This window comes from Suncus etruscus, chromosome 13 (assembly GCF_024139225.1).
Source record: "Suncus etruscus isolate mSunEtr1 chromosome 13, mSunEtr1.pri.cur, whole genome shotgun sequence".
In the NCBI taxonomy this organism is placed as follows: domain Eukaryota; kingdom Metazoa; phylum Chordata; class Mammalia; order Eulipotyphla; family Soricidae; genus Suncus; species Suncus etruscus.
The window spans coordinates 58,743,735-58,757,645 of record NC_064860.1 but is presented as its reverse complement, the minus strand read 5'-3'; the positions used below and the strand labels follow the sequence as shown (position 1 = coordinate 58,757,645).

At 37.5% G+C, this 13,911-nt stretch overlaps 1 protein-coding gene across 1 annotated transcript in view; it reads right to left on the bottom strand.

Moving 5' to 3' along the window:
- The window catches only part of TMPRSS15 (transmembrane serine protease 15), a 123,330-nt gene that overhangs the window by 14,138 nt on the left and 95,281 nt on the right, over window positions 1-13,911 (bottom strand). Inside the window, exons 21-22 of the mRNA XM_049785724.1 lie at window positions 10,367-10,416; window positions 9,914-10,088 (exon numbers count right to left, since the gene is read on the bottom strand). Coding sequence (XP_049641681.1) covers window positions 9,914-10,088; window positions 10,367-10,416 — 225 coding nt within the window. The remainder of the gene's footprint in view (window positions 1-9,913; window positions 10,089-10,366; window positions 10,417-13,911) is intronic.

Sequence of the window (13,911 nt, the reverse complement as noted above, 5' to 3'; positions counted from 1 at the left end):
AGTTTATTTGCTTTGGGTTTAACTCAATGATAAAATAATGCTGCCCAGAAAATATAGTCATACTTCAAAGAATTATCTGGACTGTAAACAGTCCTAAATAAGCAAACTAAAAAGTATAATTATGGATACGAAAGAATTTATAGATAGAAATTTAATAATCACCATTTTCTTTCATTATTTTAAGGTTATAGGTAGACAAGCAAGAAAGAGGAAGAAAAATTATTTAAGTTAGAGGTATAATTAAATATGATATATAACAATGCTAATTTGATAAGTTCCTAATACTTTACAAATTGTAAACAGACTATACAGAAATAATCCCTGATTTTACACTCTGGTATCTGTAAGTAGCACTACAAGGAAGAAAATATCTTTCTAACATACAGTTTATTTTTCTCTTACAATCCTATTCCATAACACTTTATTCCATAAAACTTTCTGTGTCTTAGCTTCCCATATCAAGAACAAAACTTGAAGAGATTTTACTCGAACTACTACAACCTCTTTTAATGTCAGTTTGGTCATTCAGAATAAAAATGAATCAGAGGTAACAGAAGGATAAGTGGTGGAGGCTTATGGATGAATGGTACTGGTGGTATGCATTAATTTCAGACATGATTAATATAAACTCAACCACAATTATAAACCTATTGCCCAACATATAATAAGAAAAATTTGTTTTTTTACTTGTAATAAAAATTTTAACCAGTCACCAAAATCAAATATCTAAATAGATTTGTACATGAAGTTTCAGAAGAATATGTAACTGTATGTTTTGCATTAGGCATCCAATTATTCACAAGATGAATTGTTACTAGGTTTAAATTTTAAATTTCTAATATATAAATTTACTAAGAATTAGTAAATTAGTAATTAGCAAATTAGTAAATTTAATTTAACTAAGAATTAGTTGAATATGTAACTAAGCTATAAAAATAATATGACAAACAACTGGTACAATGGACTCTTTGGGAATTTCTTTAGTAGAACCATTCATTTTGATAGTAATACTTTAAAATTTTAATGAAATTTTATTATTTTGTTTTGTGGTAAAGTCCAAATTTTTCGTGTAGAACTTGAGTGTATGTATATGCATTTATAATGAATATAGAAAGAATAAGTTCATATATAAACACATGAGTTATGTGTGTAAAGAGGTACAAAATTTTTAGTTCAATTTCAAAAGATTTTAGGCAACTTGTCTTATTCATTCCTCAGACTGAAGTTGCAGAATCCATCAATTATGTTCAATGAAACAAATAAATGATGTTATGGTAGTACCAGTAAAAAAATGGTCATAATTAATGCATTATACATTAAGAGAAATGCATTGGTGGCACAGCGTAGAACCAAACATATTTCCTAATTATAATGTATAATTATACATTATTTTGACCAGAAAACTTCTTAAATGGGAAAGAATACCAGAAAAAAACTTTGTGAGTACAGAGCAACAACCAGTAATCTTTAGGTAATACAAAAAATTTCTGAAAAGTTATATTACATAAGGTTGGTTTATTTCTTTTTTCTTAGTGAAATTAGATAGTGTTTTCTTAGACTTTAAGAGACAGAGAAGAGTACATGTTCAAGAGAAAGCACAGGTTTATCCAGAGTAGATGAAATCTAAGCAATCAAAGCTATGTGTTCAAGGGGCCAGAGAGATAGCACAGCAGAAGGGCATTTGCCTTGCATGCAGTCAACCCCAGATGAACTCTGGTTTGATTCCAGGCATTTCATATGGTCCACCGAGCCTGCCAGGAGAGATTTCTAAATGTGCAGTCAGGAGTATCCCCTGAGCGCTGCCAGATGTAAACTAACCTTCCCCCACACACAATATATGTGTTCAAGAAAGAACAAGCTTCATATTCCCAAATTCTATCTACAGTACTTTTGATTTGGAAATCTAGTTAGATCTGAGATTTTGTATTTACTCCTGGCATGTAAAACTGTTCACATATGCCCCATAGCTTTTCTATTCATATGAATCTGATAAGATGGGACCAATTTTTTCACATAAAAATAGGGTACTTTTTTTCCAAAAATTTATTGTTGTTCTAATCTAAAGCATCTACATTATTGTAAGGTAAGGAAAAACAATGCAACAGAACACAGGTGGGAATAGTTACAAACTAGTAGATCTAATGAGTCTTAATAGTACTGGAAAGAATAGGTTGAATGGAAACAAAAAAAGATACAATCCTGACTTTCATAACCTCAAAAACTAGCACACTTCTAGGCATTTGGTAGGTCTTCCATAGATGCTAGTAGGGATGAGATGAAGCTATGCAATCTTATTCTATGTTGCTATGTGCTTGTGTGTAACTAGCATTTCCAGTCTATATAAGGAATTGAGATTTTTATTGAGGCAGAAAGCAAATATACAATTTTATGATGAATCAGTACATAAAATATTAAAGGGGAAAATAATAGGGACCCAAAGTTTTAAGTACTTCTTTCTGTTTATTCCATTATGGAATAGCTAACCACTGCTAACTCTGTTTCTCACTGTCACCAAACTTTGTTTTCACATATTTTGTTTTATTATTCTGCACTGAATGTAAAAATAATTCCTATGAGAATGATCTATTCAAAATTTTAAGGCAAGTAAAAATTAAATACCTCTGAAATACAATGCTATTATCTTAAAACAAGAAAGTTTTTTTTAATAATTAGGGATAATTATATATAAAGAAAGGAGCTAGAGTAGGTGGAATAACAATGACCAATTCTAATAATATGAAGCATCATATATTCATCCTAATTAGTAAGTAAATTGTAAATGAAGGACATAAGTCTAATAAAACTAAAAACAGTGGGGCCCGAGTGATATCACAATGGTATGGCAATTGCCTTGCACGGGGTTGACCCAGGATGGACTTGGGTTCGATCCCCTGAGTCAGATATGGTCCTCCAAGCCAGGAGCGATTTCTGAGCTTATAGCCAGAAGTAACACCTGAGTGTCACCAGGTATGCCCCCCCAACTTAAGTGTTCAGCACCTGGTAAGTGTTCTAATAAGACATATTGAACAATTATATGAAAACCAGGAGCAATACCAAACTAGTAGACAGAATGCTGTCAGTGATCAGAAATGACAGGTGGGTAAGGACAGGAAATTTGTATACTGAAATATCAAAACAAGAGCCGGAGCAGTGGCGCAAGCGTTAAGGTGTCTGCCTTGGGGACTTCAGAGCATAAAAACCGGCTAAGCTTTGCAAAACCCGGCTCCCTGTGTGTGACACCAGGCGGGGAAAATCCGCGAAAGTACACCGGCCCAGTGGGGCTCAACTGTGAAAGACTGTGAGTGTGACCTGTCTATGTCTGTCTACTGTCCTCTTGCGTGAAACTCTTGCGAGTGGGGCAAAAAGAGCCTCCAGAAACCTCGCTCGCCCAGACGCCATTTTCAGGGAGGGACTTCAGAGCATAAAAACCGGCTAAGCTTTGCAAAACCCGGCTCCCTGTGTGTGACACCAGGCGGGGAAAATCCACGAAAGTACACCGGCCCAGTGGGGCTCAACTGTGAAAGACTGTGAGTGTGACCTGTCTATGTCTGTCTACTGTCCTCTTGCGTGAAACTCTTGCGAGTGGGGCAAAAAGAGCCTCCAGAAACCTCGCTCGCCCAGACGCCATTTTCAGGGAGGGACTTCAGAGCATAAAAACCGGCTAAGCTTTGCAAAACCCGGCTCCCTGTGTGTGACACCAGGCGGGGAAAATCCGCGAAAGTACACCGGCCCAATGGGGCTCAACTGTGAAAGACTGTGAGTGTGACCTGTCTATGTCTGTCTACTGTCCTCTTGCGTGAAACTCTTGCGAGTGGGGCAAAAAGAGGCTCAGAGGAGCACGGCCGCTCCGCTTCACTACGCGGCCGTGCACTCTTTCTAAGGAAAGAACTCCATTGCAACAAGAAGGAAAAATCACACTAAGAATGGCGCTATATCACAGAAGCAAACATTTCTCTCTGGACTGTCTTCTCTGTTGAATGCTCGGGCCTAAGATTTGACCCAGTGTGAGGCTTCATCCACGGAGGACTCCCCTCCCTTAGAGGCAAGTCAGCCCATCCAGAAAGGGAGGAGCCAGAGGAGTGTGCTGCCTACATCATATAGACAATGAATACCACCACAACACGTAGAAAAACCCACAATACAAGTGTGACAATGGGGAAACAACGCAGGCCAGCATCAGACATAGAGAACGAAGATGACAATTCTGAGGACCAGATAATGACTGAACAACTAATCAACCTCTCAGATAAGGACTTTAGACTAGCAATATGGAAGGTGCTCAACAGACTCCAAGAAACCATGGATCGAGTTGAACAGAACACTAATAAGAACCAAGAAAATATGAAGGCAGAAATGACAAAACTCCAAACTGAAATAACATGTCAACTAACAGGACTGAAAAAGTCAGTAAACGAAGTGAATGACAAAATGGATAAGCTCTGGGACAGGGTATCAGAAGCTGAGAATAGACTTGGTGCTGTGGAAGATGAGATACATAACAATTCCATACAGCAGGAGAGATTGGACAAAAAACTTAAAGCAAATGAGCAGACAATGGAAAAATTAGTCAAAGAATGGGAACAGACGAAAATAGAAGTCTATGATAAGATCAACAGAAACAACTTAAGAATCATTGGAGTCACAGAGACCCAGGAAGAAAATTTCCAGGAAGAATCAATGGTCAAGAACATCATTAAAGAGAAACTTCCAGAGCTAAAGAATATATGTGATCAAATCCTGCATGCCCGAAGAGTACCAACCAAAAGAGACCCCAGAAAAACCACCCCAAGACACATCCTAGTCACAATGACAAATCCCACGGATAGAGACAGAATTCTGAAAACAGCAAGATCAAAAGGGGAAATCATGTTCAAGCAAGCTTCCCTGAGATTTACAGCAGACATGTCACCAGAAACACTCAATGCCAGAAAGCAGTGGTCGGATATTGTGACAAGACTGAATGAAATGAATGCTTCACCCAGAATACTATACCCAGCAAAACTCACTTTCCGGTTTGATGGAAGAATACATGGTTTCACAGACAAAAAACAGCTCAGAAACTTCACAGACACAAAACCAGTCTTAAAAGAAAAACTGAAAGACCTAATCTAAGACAAGACTACCCAAAAGACACACCAAATTTTGAAATAAAGATGGCGTTAAATCCCAGGACAATTCTTTCTCTCAACGTCAATGGACTAAATGCACCAGTTAAGAGACACAGAGTGGCTAAATGGATCAAAAAACTCAATCCAACCTTCTGCTGCCTACAAGAAACGCACCTAAATAGTCAGAACAAACATAGACTCAAAATAAAAGGCTGGAGAAAAATTATCCAAGCAAACAACACCCATAAAAAAGCTGGAGTGGCCATACTAATATCAGATAATGCAAACTTTATACTCAGGAAGGTTGTAAGGGACAAAGATGGACATTTTATATTAATCAAAGGGTACATAGAGCAGGAAGAATTCACTCTCCTAAACATATATGCACCGAATGAGGGGCCAGCAAAATATTTAATACAACTGTTGACAAATCTGAAAAATAATATCAACAACAACACAATAATTGTGGGGGACCTTAACACGGCTTTGTCAACACTGGACAGGTCAACCAGACTGAAACCCAAAAAGAATATACTAGACCTGAGGAGAGAAATGGAAGAAAGAGGCCTAGTGGATATATATAGGACACTCCATCCCCAGAAACCTGGATACACATTCTTCTCCAATGTACATGGGACATTCTCCAGGATAGACTACATGCTGGCACATAAAACATACCTCCATAAGATCAAGAGGATAGAAATTTTGCAGACTACCTTCGCTGACCACAAGGCTCTGAAATTATTTGTGAACTCCAAAGGGACTCAGAAGAAACACTTTAACACCTGGAAGTTAAACAGCCTCATGCTCAATAACCAGTGGGTCCGAGATGAAATCAAGGAGGAAATAAAAAGGTTCCTGGAAACAAATGACAATAAAGACACAAACTCTCAGAACTTATGGGACACAGCAAAAGCAGTACTGAGAGGAAAATTTATAGCTTTGCAAGCACACATCAGGAAGGAAGAAGGAGCTTACCTGAGTAGCTTAATGACACAGCTAATAGAACTAGAAAATGCTCAACAAAAAAACCCAAGAATAGGAAGACAGAAGGAAATAACAAAGCTGAGAGCAGAAATCAACGAAGTGGAAACTCAAAAAACAATCCGAAAGATCAACGAAAGCAGAAGTTGGTTCTTTGAAAAAATAAACAAGATTGATAGACCACTGGCAAACCTAACAAAGAAAGAGAGAGAGAGAAACTTGATAACTCGTATCAGGAATGAAAAAGGAGAGATCACTACTGATATGACAGAGATTCAAAGGGTAATCAGAAACTACTTTGAAAAACTCTACGCCACTAAAAATGAGAACCTGGAAGAAATGGATAAATTCTTGGACTCTTATAATCTTCCACGGTTGAAGGAAGAGGATGTAGCATATCTAAACACCCCCATCACCATTGATGAAATTAAAACAGTAATCAAATGTCTGCCAAAAAACAAAAGCCCAGGTCCAGATGGATTCACTAATGAATTCTATCAAACTTTCCAAGAGGAACTACTGCCAATCTTGGCAAGACTCTTTCATGAAATTGAACAAACAGAAACACTTCCAAATAGCTTTTATGAAGCCAACATCACCTTGATACCTAAACCAGACAGAGACGCTACCAAAAAAGAAAATTACAGACCAATATCACTGATGAATGCAGATGCAAAGATCCTCAACAAAATCCTGGCAAATAGGATTCAATGCCTCGTTAAGAAGATCATCCACTACGATCAAGTAGGTTTCATCCCAGGAATGCAAGGCTGGTTTAACATCCGTAAATCTATCAACATAATACACAACATCAATAACAAGAAAAATAAAAACCACATGATCATATCAATAGATGCAGAGAAAGCATTTGATAAGGTCCAACACCCATTCTTGATCAAAACTCTCAGCAAGGTGGGAATGGAGGGAACCTTTCTCAATATAGTGAAGGCCATCTACCACAAGCCAGTGGCAAATATTATCCTCAATGGAGAAAAACTGAAAGCCTTCCCTCTAAATTCTGGCACAAGACAAGGCTGTCCTCTCTCACCACTCCTATTCAACATAGCACTGGAAGTACTTGCTATAGCGATTAGGCAAGAAAAGGATATCAAGGGAATCCAGATAGGAAAGGAAGAAGTCAAGCTCTCACTGTTTGCAGATGGCATGATACTCTACTTAGAAAACCCTAAAGACTCTATCAAAAAGCTTCTAGAAACAATAGACTCATATAGCAAGGTGGCAGGCTACAAAATTAACACACAAAAATCAATGGCCTTTCTATATACCAATAGTAATAAGGATGAAATGGACATTAAGAAAACAACCCCATTCACAATAGTGCCACACAAACTCAAATATCTTGGAATCAACTTGACTAAATATGTGAAGGACCTATACAAAGAAAACTATAAAACTCTGCTCCAAGAAATAAGAGAGGACACACGGAAATGGAAACACATACCCTGCTCATGGATTGGCAGGATTAACATCATCAAAATGTCAATACTCCCCAAGGCATTATACAGATTTAATGCCATCCCTCTAAAGATACCCATGACATTCTTCAAAGAAGTGGATCAGACACTTTTGAAATTCATTTGGAACAATAAACACCCTCGAATAGCTAAAGCAATCATTGGGAAAAAGAATATGGGAGGAATTACTTTTCCCAACTTTAAACTGTACTACAAAGCAACAGTTATCAAAACAGCATGGTATTGGAATAAGGATAGGTCCTCAGATCAGTGGAATAGGCTTGAATACTCAGAAAATGTTCCCCAGAGATACAACCATCTAATTTTTGATAAAGGAGCAGGAAATCCTAAATGGAGCAGGGAAAGCCTCTTCAACAAGTGGTGCTGGCACAATTGGATAGCCACTTGCAAAAAATTAAACTTAGAACCCCAGCTAACATCATGTACAAAGGTAAAATTCAAATGGATTAAAGATCTCGATATCAGCCCCCAAACCATAAGATATATAGAACAGCACATAGGCAAAACACTCCAGGACATTACAGGCATCTTCAAGGAGGAAACTGCACTCTCCAAGCAAGTGAAAGCAGAGATTAACAGATGGGAATATATTAAGCTGAGAAGCTTCTGCACCTCAAAGGAAATAGTGCCCAGGATACAAGAGCCACCCACTGAGTGGGAGAAACTATTCACCCAATATCCATCAGATAAGGGGCTAATCTCCAAAATATACAAGGCACTGACAGAACTTTACAAGAAAAAAACATCTAACCCCATCAAAAAATGGGGAGAAGAAATGAACAGACACTTTGAAGAAGAAATACACATGGCCAAAAGACACATGAAAAAATGTTCCACATCACTAATCATCAGGGAGATGCAAATCAAAACAACGATGAGATACCACCTCACACCCCAGAGAATGGCACACATCACAAAGAATGAGAATAAACAGTGTTGGCGGGGATGTGGAGAGAAAGGAACTCTTATCCACTGCTGGTGGGAATGCCGTCTAGTTCAACCTTTATGGAAAGCGATATGGAGATTCCTCCAAAAACTGGAAATCGAGCTCCCATATGATCCAGCTATACCACTCCTAGGAATATACCCTAGGAACACAAAAATACAATACAAAAACCCCTTCCTTACACCTATATTCATTGCAGCTCTATTTACCATAGCAAGACTCTGGAAACAACCAAGATGCCCTTCAACAGACGAATGGCTAAAGAAACTGTGGTACATATACACAATGGAATATTATGCAGCTGTCAGGAGAGATGAAGTCATGAAATTTTCCTATACATGGATGTACATGGAATCTATTATGCTGAGTGAAATAAGTCAGAGAGAGAGAGAGAAAAACGCAGAATGGTCTCACTCATCTATGGGTTTTAAGAAAAATGAAAGACACCCTTGTAATAATAATTTTCAGACACAAAAGAGAAAAGAGCTGGAAGTTCCAGCTCACCTCAGGAAGCTCACCACAAAGAGTGATGAGTTTAGTTAGAGAAATAACTACATTTTGAACTGTCCTAATATTGAGAATGTATGAGGGAAATGTAGAGCCTGTTTAGGGTACAGGCGGGGGTTGGGTGGGGAGGAGGGAGATTTGGGACTTTGGTGATGGGAATGTTGCACTGGTGATGGGTGGTGTTCCTTTTATTACTGAAACCCAAACACAATCATGTATGTAATCAAGGTGTTTAAATAAAAAAAAAAAGGTTTCTGCCTTGCCTGTGCTATCCTAGGACGGACTGAGGTCCTCAGACATCCCATATGGTCCCCCAAACCAGGAGCGAGGCCAAAACAAAGAACAAACAAACAAAAAAGCCCACATCAATTAATGAAGGGAAAAAAGCTTAAGGTAAATAAAAAACAGACAATGCAATGAATCAGTTCTCATATTTTAGAACTGATTTCAGAATTGAGTTTACTTCAGAGATGTACTTGGGTTTTAGATAATAATTGATTTTTCAGTTGAGTTTTGGCTTTCAGACCACACCCAACAGTGCTCAGAAATTGCTGGCTCTTTCCATTGTGATAACTCATGGAGGGATTTAGGGCAACATATAGTAATATAGGTACCAAAAATCAAACCTAGATTGGCTTTGTGCAAAGCTAGTGCTAGACACATTTGCTCTGGAATGCAATACTTGGTACCGCTAGGCAATAAAGAACAATTCTTAAGTAAACTTTTAATTTTACACATAATTTTAGTGGGAAAATGATTGGAACATTCATGTCATAAACAGAAGGATCATTTTCCTGAATGATGGCTTATAAGGCTGCTAGAGAAAGGGTGGTTGGGCATTTAATTAATAGTCACTCTCATGTTACACTCACCCATATAGACAGTGGGCAGCAGACACTAGCCATTCACTGCTGATGAGAGAAGCACCACAAAGCAGTTTGTTGTTATAATACAGAGCAACAAGCCAGGGCCAAGCTCCTTCTTTGGCATCATTTCCTCCAACAATCTTTGGAGTAGTTTCTTGAGTCACCAGTTTTTTCCCACAAGCTATAAAAATAATTGAAGAAAAAACATTTGACATTGACAGATTTCTCTGATCCTAAATACAGTGTGGATAGCTACAAAGAAACTTAGAATGACAAGCAGATTCTAGAATTTTTACTAATTTATTTTAAATCCAAATGTATTTATTTCTAAATTGGCATTGTTGCATAGGTACTGTAGCTACAATAATATTACATTTTATGATTTTGATGTACAAAATCACTGCACCTATAACTTTAAACTAAATTTCTTAAAGACATTATGGCAAAATATTTACTTACGTTTATGGTTACAGTATAATAGAATCAGTGAATCCTGTGAACACTGTGTACTGTAATAAAAGAAAAATTTTAGTAAATGTGCTTCTCATACATTAATGCAATGGAGTAAATTATCTAATATTAAACAAAGTATTTTGAATCTATCAAAATAAACAAATAACAATAAACAAATAAACAATAATAATAATAAACAAAAACCAAAATAAATAAAAAAATCTCCATAGTTTAAAAATGAAGAAAGCTGAGTTTGCATACTTATTTTACCACTTACTCTTGTGTGTGATATCAAATAAATTATTCACTATCCTCAAGATATGTCACATGTAAAATGAGAGCAATCATGTTTATTGGAATTTTGTGAGAAATGAAAATACTTGCAATGACATATTTCTTGTACATGGATATATTTAACAAATAGTAACCATTGTTAGTTTTCTTGGAATAATTAAATTTCATCATACTATAATTCTAAATATGCCTCAGAATTCCTACATTATCCTACAGTATATAGGAGGATTTGAATTTTATTTAGGGAATTAAAATAATGAATGTATCACAGGCCCTAGTAAAAAATGAAGCAGACATGTACATAGATAAATATAAAAGAAAGTGTGGTCATAAATGGTTTAAAAACTCTCTTCTAATTTTAATATTGAATAGGAACTTTTTCCTGAAATGCTCAAAATTGATTTAAATTAAAAGTAACAAAGAAAAATGGTGTCAACGTGTTTTATACTTATCTACCACTAGAGATCAGTATAATACCAGGAATTAAAGGTCTTCCCCTATTTCCTGATGTGAAACTGAAGAAATTGGTCCCATCTCTCTCTGTCTCTCTCGCTCTCTTTCTCTCTCTCCCACACAAAGATATATACATACACACACAAACATTTACACAGCAAGTTTAATGAATTTTGTTTATATACCTAGCTGCATATGCTTACAATATGTTGTTTGGGTGTTTCAACTTTTAGGAAAAAAAAGCACAAAATAAACTCAAGATATATATAATCTTAATTGCTATCAAATAGTTCAATATTTCTGTAATTTATATCATAAAATTTTATTAAAAATCACAGGCAATGTTTTTGTCTGATTGACATACATTTCAGAGTAGAAGATAATTTCAATCCAGATATGTGTATGTAAGATATAGACATGTGATCAATCATTCATAAAAAGTTTCATTTTGTTTCTACTATCATTCATTTACTTCCACTCTCAACTCATAGTTGGGAGAAAAATGTCTTTAGCCACTTCTCACTTATTGTGAAGTTTTATATAACTAATTTATTCTCTACACTACTTCTCAGTAAATATTTATATTCAGAATGGTTCATGTTTCTTAAGAATTAAACAATGCTTATTATTCTTTGTCATGTATAATATCAGTGAATTTCTTCTTAGGAAACACAGAAAATTCCCAGAAAATTAAACTGAACTTAAGACCTCATTTTCTGTGATTTTCTTTTTTTTTTTTTTTTTTTTTTTTTTGGTTTTTGGGTCACACCTGGCAGTGCTCAGGGGTTATTCCTGGCTCCAGGCTCAGAAATTGCTCCTGGCAGGCACAGGGGACCATATGGGGTGCCGGGATTCGAACCGATGACCTCCTGCATGAAAGGCAAACGCCTTACCTTCATGCTATCTCTCCGGCCCCGATTTTCAATACATATACACACACATCTTCAATAGGCTGAAGGCAGAGAAGCACCTTGCTCAATCTTCAGTTAGAATGGGAAGGGAATCTCTACTTTCCCAAGGAATATTTAGAGACATTATAAAGAAACAGATATATTCTTGTCTGGTTTTAATGTCAGAGTGGAGTTAGCTTTGTATTGAACAGAAAAAATAGGTTCTGGAAATGGTTCAAATAGTAGAGCACATAGGCCTTGCATGTGTCAGGCACTTAATTTCTTCCAACTACCTCTCATCCTGAGCATTTTCTTACTAGTTTTTTTCTAGAGCAATTATGTGTGGTGTACCCCAAGACCCACCCATATCTGGGAGGAGTTTTGGGAACCGGATAATAGGTGTAACTACCTGCAAGACCTCCCATTTCTGGGAGGGGTCTGGAAAAGGATAGATAAACCTCTGAGCCAGGGGACTCGGCCCTTTGGCCGTTTCTCTCTTGGCCCGGCTTGGCTTCCTGGCTTTTGGATCTTTGGGCCGCATGGAGCCCAAAGGGAAGATGGCTAACAGGAGATAAGATGCAGGGCTAGCAAAATATAGCTGTGCTTGAAAGGTTGATATAGGCCACACACCTGTGGTGGCAAGGGCATGAATAAAGATGATTCTTCCTAATGGCTGCGTGTGAGTGAGTGATTTCACCTGGGCCTGGAACTCGCCGGCTGCATGGAGGTTGCAGAGCCACGTGGGCTGGATGGCATCCTCCACCATCCAGCCCCATCGTTAATTATTTAATGCAACATCTGGCGCTCCGAACTTTGACCTGAATCCTGGACCCAAGAAACCAGCAACAATGGTAATATTTCTGCTTTTCAGTTTAATTTTGGCTCTTGTCGGGTGCACTGAGCCCACAACCCTGGGCCACGTGCAACAATTTTCAAAGATGGCCAACACCCCACCTGGGGGTTCAAAGGCCATTAAAACAAGAGAGGTGAAAGCTTGCATCACCTCCAGCCCAGGCCCAAAACTAAAACTTTGTTACAAGAAACAAAAACCTGGGCCTCTTCAAAGACTTATTAAAAGTCTAAATTGGAAACGGAGGAGAAAAAAGACTGTATTGAAAATGGACTGATTTTCTAAGAATGACCTTTGGCTTGAATTTGAATTTCGACTTTGGAAATTTCGGACTGAACTTTTCCCTGTGAAAATGTGGGCCATAAGCTGCTTCCAAAGTGCGCCCGGAGGAAAAAAAAATAAAAAAGGCAGCGTCCAAAGTAATGCCCAGAGGGGAAAAGCGGCTGGGCTCGGCTCGGCTGGGATCTCGGCTGGAATCGGCTTGGCTGGGCTCAGCTTTGCCCGGAAAAGCGAAAAACCTGGAATCCACCCTCCAGCGAACCGGCAGCGGGCGGCGGAACCGGCAACCTCATGGTCTACAAAACCGTCTGCGGGGCCTGAAACTAAAAGGAAGCCACGTGGTGAAATCAGCGTGGGACAAAACAACATCTGAACTTTAAAAGTTTAAAGAAGCCATGTGGTGAGATCAGCGTGGGACAAATTAATCATCTGAACTATGGTTTTAGGTGTAGAAAATTAGTGGGTAGTAATATTTTACTCATAGTTGGTGATGGGATAAGTTTTACTTAGTTAGTAGTTAAAAAATAAAAATAAAAGGGAAGTAATTCAGTTTAGCTCATTTAAACATCTGATTTCTAACCACCTGCATCTTTGTCTTAAGTCATTTTCTTTATAATTTAAATGTGTTTTGTTGTCTTTCAGAGTTAAAATTTTCAATTGCAAAATGTTTTACTGTGTATTTTAATGTACTTAGCCTGTTTTTAAAATGTATGTTATGCATGTATGCTGAAGTACTTGTGTATAGAAAAGTTATAGGAACAAATAGTTCCCCCAATATAGTTTAA